General features: G+C 38.9%; 1 protein-coding gene across 1 annotated transcript; it reads right to left on the bottom strand.

Moving 5' to 3' along the window:
- Nucleotides 1-3,344: 3,344 nt before the first annotated feature.
- klhl30 (kelch-like family member 30) lies at nt 3,345-9,607 on the bottom strand. The gene is made up of 8 exons (XM_032572599.1): nt 9,455-9,607; nt 8,262-9,093; nt 7,977-8,175; nt 7,338-7,424; nt 7,029-7,184; nt 5,540-5,728; nt 5,248-5,393; nt 3,345-5,123 (listed from the first exon to the last, which is right to left on the bottom strand). Exons 2-8 carry the CDS (start codon nt 9,033-9,035, stop codon nt 4,875-4,877), a joined length of 1,800 nt encoding a protein of 599 aa, XP_032428490.1. The 5' UTR covers nt 9,036-9,093; nt 9,455-9,607; the 3' UTR covers nt 3,345-4,874.
- Between the last annotated feature and the right edge of the window lie 180 nt (nt 9,608-9,787).

The following is a 9,787-nucleotide window of genomic DNA, read 5'->3' on the forward strand; positions in this document are numbered from 1 at the left end:
GCCTTCAGGAAGTCATCACAACATGGCTCCTCTATTAACCCTCTAGCAATGTTTTTACTAGCATTTTACTGAGAAGTAGATTGTATAATGAGCTCAGCAGATGCGCAGTTCCACCAGGGTGTTTGCTAATTGCTGCTGGCTAGTCTGAAGGAGCTGAGTGTGGGAGTATGAAGGTAGGGTTGCTCTGTGAAGTGGAAGTTTCCAAACTCTGAGGAAGATTTTCATCCTCTAAGGCAGTGCTAGGTTCACCCAGGCGTTTTGCACAGCTGAATGGTTGCCCCGGAGATTAAAGGATTTCTCAGACCTGCAGGAAAGAATCAAAGCAACACTCCAGGTATGTTTCTGATGAGGGAATAACATTATAACATGATGTACAATGTTTGTTAACATGATGTAAGCTGAAAAAAGGAGTGTGAAAAACCAACTCATTCGCATTAATATTCAACTTTTCTTGTTAAACAACTTTCTAGAACTTAATTTGTACCACTGTTTGTTGCTCAAGACAAGTTGACAAAAGCATTTTTAATACAAGTGATACATATTAAAATCTACAGTGTCAAATTTGTTTATGGAGTCCAGAGATAATATTACACTCCTAAATACTTCTCCTTATATTGTCTGAACTGTTTGCACCTCGATGTGTTTGCTTTACAACACATTAACCCTTCCAAATGATGCTCTTTCGACAAAAGATAAACCTAGTAAATGTTCCTATAATTCCTATATTTATAGGTATAAATTACATAATTACATAAAGGCATTGAGTGCCACTGTGGTTAGAGCAGGCGCCCTGTATACAGAGGCTATGGACCTTGACGCTTCGATTCCCCTCCTGGGTTCCTATGCCACATGTCTTTCCCTCCTTTTTAAGGGAAAGAAAAGACAATATCAGGTACTACCTAAAATTACCCTTACAAAGAAATCACATGTGTTCACATGTGATTTCATGGGATTTTTTTTTAAAGGTATTATAGACAGATTTATGTCTAAAATGATTTTCATTTCAACTAAGGAGTTCATTTCTGCCAAGAAATTAGATGGTTATGCAAAAGGGTTATACATTTAAAAAAATACATAGATTTTTTTGGAAAGAGGCATGTTAAAAATGATTTATATTCTTCTCTGTAATCAGTGGAAAAATCTTTATTTACGTGACATCATTCAAAAAAAATTTTATGATTGCTTCTCAGGTTTTTACATGTTTCCACTGATATTTTTGACAATTTATCTTGGGTGATGAGCTCAAAGTCTTTGAGGTTGGAAGGTCACCTTGCAATTTTAAACTCCCTCCACCGATTCTTTTCCAGATTCAACTCTGGCTCAGGCTCTCCACGACATAGATTTTATTTCTATATTTAAGTAAAAAGAAACATGCCAATAACACCTAAAGATTGTTTAAACTCAGCTTTCTTAGACTTGCAGAGTTGCTAGGCAGGTTTCTGTAGGCCCAAAGCTGACATGCCAAGCTCTTCTGTGAATTCAAGTCAAACTCCTGCAGGCTCCATTGACGTCCCAACTGACCTTCAGAGCCTCTCCATCCATAGATCCCTGGCATCTGGGCTCCAATACTCCTATGATAGACTACTCTTCTTTAAAACATTACTTTAGTTCATTGATGTTCAAAGACACGCGTTTCTGCACAGGTCTTGTAAGGTTTTATCACAGCATTTAAGTCAGGATGGGGTCTGGACTTTGACTGGCCCATTGCGGTAGTTTGCTGCAATCCCAAATTGCCAGTATCTGAAAAGATGGTCACACTTGCTAAAATTAAAATCCATCAAATAAATACGTTGCTCCCAATTCCTATGTAAGCAGCTAGGGTGTTTTTCACACACAACTTTTTCAGTTTAGGTTTACATTTTGTTAAAAAAAATAGTGAGACTATGGAATATTTTTGGTACAATTATCATTAAATTATATTGTTTTAATTATGTATATGCTTATAATTATATATGCTAATAAGGGTCTAATTTTTATTTCCCATTATAGAGGCAGTATTCTTGTACCTTTCTGTCCTATAAATTTTACTGCTTTTTCACCCTAACAGTATTACTAGCAAGTTTTTTAATAAGCAATACCCTGGCATGTATGCTTCATTATTTAATTTCCCTTTGGGATTAATAAAGTACTTTTGAATTTGAATAAAGTTATTAAGTTGTTTAAATTATACCAGGTTATGAACTCAATTAAAGTGTTCACATTTAGAGATTTAGGAGAGGAAAGGCTGGAGTAGATCCAAACAAAGGGGGGGGGGAGTGAATCAAATAAAAGATCACTATTATAAATTATCTACAACTAATGATAAATTAGTGAAGCAAGTTTATGCTGGATGCACACTAATGCACACTGCATTGGATTCCAATAGCCAGGGCTAATATCTTTCACTCCTAGTGATATCCCCGGTACATATTTTAAAACTGTTTTAAAATATGTACAGTTGCGTTTAAAATAATAGCAGTCCTGCATCACTAACCAGGTTAAGCGCTGGATATTTTTGGTAGAACCAAGCAGAGGTTGTAGTTGAATAATAGAAAACCAACACTCAACGGTCATGACATGCATGCTGCTGATTCTGAGTAACTGAGTCATCAAGTTGAAAGGGACATGTTCAGAAATATTAGTAATGTGGAGATCAATCAATTAGATCATTCATTCCATGAAAAAACAGGCTCCAAACAGGCAGACCTTACTTAAGGACAAAGTGGAACATGCTGGTTATGGTGCATTCCTCTGGGATTGTTCCACACATTGTTCATAGGAACAGTGTGCTACGATTAAAAAGTTGATTGGAGAAGGTAAAACATAAAAATGTGCAGAAAATAATAGGCTGCTCTGCAATTTTCTCAAATGCTTTAAAATAGAAACTAAAACCGAAAAGACATGGAAGAAAATGGAAAACTGCCATTCGAATGGATCAATTATCCAAAATGGAAAAGGGATCATGTTGCCTTCTGCCAAAGAGGAGAAGTTCTAAGAGTGGGGAAAACTATCAATAAACATACCGGTGAGAAAACAACATCCAGAAAAACAAGACTGATGTTACAGCCCAATCATCAGACCCTAGTCCAATAATAATAAAAAAATACTCCAGGGGTGACATCAAACCTGCTGTTTCAGAGGCACAATAAGAAATTATAGAGGAATGTTGGATTGTAGTCAAATTGTCCGGAGCTGGAATACCTGTTAGTAGTTGGTCGGCTACAGATGTGAAGCAGTTCTCAAAAACAGCTGCTGAACTAAATTCTTCAGTGATTTAGAGGAGACCTGAATCTTCAAGCGTGTTTTCCCAGGTCTACACACAGTAAATGTCTGAGCTCTTTGAGAAAAAAGCAGACACCGCCACATTTTCGAACAGCTGAATATTTATTTCTTTTTCTTTTTCCAGTAATGACAAATTAGACGAAGATTTCTTCAGGCTTTGTTTTGGAATTGAATATGCAGTGTTCCCAATACACTTGCGCTTTAGAAATCAAAGATTTGGAGTTTTACACTTTTGAGGAAACATGTCAGTTATTCTGAATACAGTATAACTGCACACGTTTCATAATGGTTATGACACACGAATAGTCAAACTATCAAATAATTTTGGAACGAATACATAAACTAACAAATAATTGCCTAAAACTGTGATTGACAAAGATAAACTCGCCATTAAACTGTAACTGTTTTTGACTACGTTATCGTGAATTTCAATTGATGGAATGTTTAATTATTGATTAATAACAGTTTATTTATGAAATTTTAAATGAAACGGCTCTCATATATTAGCATAAACAAGCTTCAGGCTACAGTCAGAAATACCAGACATGCTATTCCCTTCAAGAACGTTCTAGTTCTTTAATTAGCCTAATTCTCCACACCTGCGCATCTCTGAGCCGTCTTCAATTCGACAGACCTTTACTAATAACAATGACTCAGTTTAAGACGGTGAAGAAGTGTTATGATACCGACCTGAATCACAGCCTCCAGTCTTGGTGAGTGTCCGTCTTGCTCCCGTCGAGAACTCATTATAAAACGTTTCCAGCTTTAAGCATTAAATGTTTTATATCTTTAAGGGTTCAGTAATTTGTTTGCTTTAAAGTTAGCTCGCGTTCTGCTTCAAAACCCTGGAAACCTTTTGAGAATTCATGGCTAAAACAACAACTTTACATGCCACTGACATGGAACTAAGCAGGCTCCTTCTTGGAAAAAAAAAAAAAAACCGTGAAAATAAAAGTTAAAATAATTGTAGGTATAAGGTTAAGAAACTTTAGAATCGACTGAAGCCACAGCAAAGCTCTCTAATGCCAAACAATTGGCTATGGTAACCACGCGCACAAGCAACGTTGTCATGGTACCAGAATGCAAGCTTTGTTGATTCTATTGGAGGACTGAACCCGCTAGCCAAACCGCTGAATACCAATGGGTTAATAATTAAACGAGACAATTACAGCACCGTGTTTTGTAACCTTTAAAAGTGACTTTTACTAACGGAAAACATTTTTTTTTTATTAATCCCTTTTATTTGGAGAACCATGATAGTTCATTTGTAGCAACAAATGCGAGTAATGATACTTCATAATAATGCTCAAAGCAGATGCTTTAAAACAATTTCTGCAAAAACAAAAAGAATAACAAAAAACTATTCACTAGTACCATAAAACAAAGGAGTTCAGCTGTCAAATACATGAAGCAAAGGCTAAACACCTGTCGAGCTCTAAAGCATGCATTAATGCATTGAGATTTCCAGAGGATTATGTGGCACACTATTCTTGGCACAAAGGACATCCTCTGACTGACTTGATACTTGCACTCTACCAATAGACATATGCCGGGTATGTCTCTCTGAACTCACTGACCCCGCAAAACTGAAACAATTAAGGCCTTGATGGTATCTATGTCAAATCTATGGGCGGAAGTTCAGGCCACTGGGATGGGTCTAGGAATATAGTAGATACTCCACTGTAGAACCAAAGTCTTGGGAGGAAACATTCCACATCCCAGGTGTTGGATACTCGGTTGTAAACCTCCACTTCCACCCCGTAGTCGCCCTCCATTCCTTTCCAGTGGCCGCCCGTGACATACAGCCTTCCATCCAGGGATACGAGGCCACCGTTCTCATGGAGCATGTGAAGAAGCTGGACCTGGAGACATTAAAAAGTCACAGCTTTGACTGACACTAAAGGATTGCAAAAGGGGTTCTGCTTTGAATGTTGTTTTTATATTTCTATTGCCATGGTAGTGTCTGGTTTGATTTCAATAGCCCACCTTCTGCCACATGTTTGCCTCTGGGTCATATGAGTAAACTTTCTTTGTGTTATCAGCCAACAGGTATATTATCCCATCCACACAGACGGAACGAGGAGACGACAAATACTTGGGGATGAAGGGTGACCCTATACTGATCCAGGCATCTATAAAGAATAGACAAATTATCAGACTTTTTATGCTGAAAATATATATATATTTTTTTCCTGTTTTCGATTGCTCGATTTAAACATTTGCAGATGAAATCGAGTTGTGTCTAACAGCAGTGATATGATGCTGAAATCCACCTTACCTATGACAGGGTTGTAACACTGCATGGTCAGCGCATTGTACTTCACTGCGCATGATCCAATCACATAAAGCTTTCCAAAACAAGCTGTGGCCGTGAAGTTGGTCACATATTTTAAAGCAGGACACGTTAATGCCCAGGTGTTACTGTAAGGGTCGTAATGCTCAACCTCAACTTGAGCCGACGTTGTGCCTAAAACAGGAAAACGAAAATTGTGGGAATTATATTTAAATAGTACAGCGTGGATAATAAAAACAACTGCAATAACTTTTGACAATACAGTGCCATGCAAAAGCATTCAGACCACTTGAATTTTATCCACATTTCATCATGTGACAACCAAAATCTTTGACGTATTTTCCTGGGATTACACGAGACAGACCAACACAATAACATAACCTAGTAGCATATACTGTACATGTAACTGTGAATTGGAAAGAAAAAAATGTGTAGTTTTCAAACTTCTTTACTGTTAACAATCTAAAAAGTGTGGTGTGCATTTGCTTTCAGCCCCCTTGAGTCTTATTGTAGAAGCACCTATCTCTGCATTTACAGTTGCAAGTCTTTTGGGGTGTGTCTATAACAGCCTTGCACATCCAGAGATGGATTTTTGTCCAGTCTTTTCTGCAGAAGAAGCTCAAGCTAAGACAGATTGAATGAAGATGGTCCAAAACATGACATTTTCAAGTCTTGTTACAGATTCTTAATTAGATGTACAGTACAGACCAAAAGTTTGGACACACCTTTTAATTCAATGAGTTTCCTTTATTTTCATGACTATTGACATTGTAGATTCACACTGAAGGCATCAAAACTATGAATAACACATGTGGAAATATGCACTAAACAAAAATGTGTAAAACAACTGAAAATACCCCTTATATTCTAGTTTCTTCAAAGTAGCAACCTTTTGCTGTGATTACTACTTTGCACACACTCTGCATTTTCTTGATGAGCTTCAAGAGGTAGTCACCTGAAATGGTTTTCACTTCATAGGTGTGCCCTGTCAGGTTAATAAGTGGGATTTATTGCCTTATAAATAGTCATGAAAATAAAGAAAACCCATTTTAATTAGAAGGTGTGTCCAAACTTTTGGTCTGTACTGTAGGTCTGGACATGGACTGAATTGTTCCACACATCAATAAGCTACTTCAACCGTTTCCAACCACTGTAGCTCTGGCCTTATGATTTGGAGTTCTAGAGTCCCTGCATTTAACAATCATCCACTACTTTGTGTATCACATAAAAAGTTATAAACTACCATGAAGTGTGGGTTTTTATCTTGACAAAAAGTGGAAATATTCAAGGGGTTTGAAAACATTTGCAAGGTACCGTGTTCCACTACAAGAAAGAAATGCAAACAGATTCTTGATATCCTATCCCTCCACAGGGCCAGGGGGAATTGAACTAAGGAGCAAAGGAGCTTAAATGGTGTTTGTCCAACACTGCTAACAGCTGTAAGATAGCAACACATACAGTTATATTTTCTCACCTCCGATTACGTAAAGCTCGCCATTAAGTGTTGCCGACGTGTGGTTAGTCCGGGGCCGTATCATTGGTGCGACAGTAACCCATCTTCCCTCTCTCATGATGTACTTCCAGGTCTCTGTGGTCGACCATGAGTTGGTGTTCGAACCTCGCGAGCCCCCTTATTACACAGACAAATGCACTTTGTCAAAAGTCTGATATAATAACCCATTTCTTGATGGAGGACCTCAAGCAATTTACTCAAAAAGTTGTAGATGTCATCATTTTCATCTGAATGTTTGTCTTTTGTTGTAACATCTGGTGCTGAACTGACCTGTTACATAAACATCATTGTTTAGGGTCACCATGGCGTAACCCCACTTGTTGGGATTAGGGAAGTTAGGCAGCTCATGCCACTTTTCTGGAGGGAAACAGAGAAGAATATTTGTGTAGAGGCACATTCAGACATTATGGGGAACTGGATAAAAGTCTCCATAAATAAAATAACACAGTAATGAAATAATGTCTAAAAAGTATGAAGGAAATTAGGCAAAAATGCAAAATGTTCTCGAGAATCATTAAATGGTCATTACTTTGCAGTCTGCAATGAAACATAATTTTTTTGGCTAAACAATCCATTTGTGGCCGATGTCATTTTGCCTTGTCATGAAACCAGAAGTCTTAAAATGGGATGCAGCAATCTTTTCCTTAAAATCCCTTGAGAAAAATCTAACATGCCTTCCATCAACAGCCGCAATAAAACACTCATTTACGGAACTGAGAGGATGATCCAATTTTGTCACATCCAGAACATAGCTCTCCAAAAGTCGTTTTCCTGTCAACAGCACAGTTAATGACCTCCGATATCTGCCAAACAGTTTTAAGGAATCCGACAGACTGTTCCCAGCAAAATTTAAAGTGTTACATTCTGAAAGCAAGCCAGTGTGAAATGTAGATAGTTGTATATCCCTACTTGTCTTTGTGTTGTAGAAGGCACAGTTCTTGGATGGCAATCTTTGAAGTCTTGGGTCTGCGTTGTCATCCTCGTCTGAATCGTTATCATCCTCGTCATCCAGTGAACGTCCTCCCATCACAAACAGTACTTCTTGCAAGTTTGGTTGTGGACTTTGAGAGTTTAGTCTTTCGGAATATTCTTGTGCCAAATCTTGCTTCTAGAAAGATAAACGTAACAAGGGTCATTAGTAATCGAATGCCATTTTGGGGAAATATGAAAGAGAGGTTAGAGGCACTTACAAACCTCTCTACAAACTTCTTGAATTGCCTCCCTGCAGCTAGGGGAGGCCTGGACCATACTGTCTTTCAGCAGGGTGTCGGTCAGGTAGCTTAGGCTGAGCAGAGACAGATGTGACAAGCTGAAGAGTTCAGGAAGGTGGCACAGTCGGGACTCTTTCTGATGCCCGACCCATTTCAAGATGGCTTCCACGCGTGTGCACTCCGAACGGATTTTCAGTCCTTCATTGGACAAACAAGCTGTCAGCCGATCTTTCCCCAAAAACAGAAACTCCTCGCCCTGTTGCACAGCCTCAAAGGTCTCTAGGAGGAAGGCCCATGCTTTGGCCACAACTTCAGGGCAGCCGTGGATCTCTCCAAACTCCAGGATTCCCAGGCAGTTGGTTTCGTCGATCTGATTCTGCAGGTATCGGCTGCACACAGCTCGCACTGTCTGAAACTGTAGTTGGCTGGAGGTACAAATCAAGCCCTCCACATTGCTCTGGTTTATTGTCAGTTTGCCGGTGTAGGCAAAGTCAAGCAAGCAGCTGAGGATGTCAGGATTGACATCCTGGAGCTCCACACGAGCAGCAATGCTCTCCACAAAGTCCCCTGAGAACATGGAGCGGAAATACATGCTGCACAGGGCCAGAACCCCTCGGTGACAAGGGAAATCTCTTCCCCCTGCACTCAGGGTCACATCCACAAGTTTGGGGTGTGAACAGAGCAAACGCAAGCCTTCCAGGATGCTCTGAGGATGGGAGGACAGGCAGAAGTCCAGATCATCCACGTTGCGCACCATGATCAGCCTTATCCCAAAATGTAAACTTAAACTCTTCTGTCAGCAGATCAGCACTTTCCTATAAGTATAAAGGAAACACAAGTAGAACTGATTCTAAAAATGCCACTAAAACTTTTTTCATTTTTGAAAACGAATGAAGTGCAGAAACTTTTTTTTTTTTAGCCACTTTTTCAGGATAGCTTAAAAGTTTTAAATAACTGCATCATACAACTAATAAAGTGCTTGTCACTATTTTGGTTAATCAAGCTTTCTTTATAAATAATTCCAGCCATTACCTTTAAAAAAAAGCATGTTTTTGATTAGGTCTCTCTTTAAAACTGAAGCAATATAGTTAAGGTTTACTGTTGTTTGTCATAGCAAAAACAAGAGTAAAGCTTAAATTAGTCAAAAGGTGACAAAAAAAAAGAAGAAAAACTCACCCAAGATGGACCGTTTGAAAATGAGGTTTCATCCTTGAATCAAAACACAAGTGTTGCAACGAAGACTAAGATCAACATGGAGTGGGCAACATGGCAAATGTTTGCTAAGTCACTGGGGAGGACTGGCTGTCCGTCCGTTATTTTTAGGACTGAGTGACGCTGTGCTGAAGTCAGATTGCAAACAACAAGTCTGAGACCTACAGCTGCTGCCAAAGGCACATGTTCTGCCGGAGCGGCCCTGGAATCTCCATAAGGAGACAAATGAAGCAGCGCTGACATGTGGAAGTTTCTCAACATAATCATAATGCTCTTCTGAGAAAAAAAAAAAGCAGA

Source organism: Xiphophorus hellerii, chromosome 9, assembly GCF_003331165.1.
Source record: "Xiphophorus hellerii strain 12219 chromosome 9, Xiphophorus_hellerii-4.1, whole genome shotgun sequence".
Taxonomy (NCBI): Eukaryota; Metazoa; Chordata; class Actinopteri; order Cyprinodontiformes; family Poeciliidae; genus Xiphophorus; species Xiphophorus hellerii.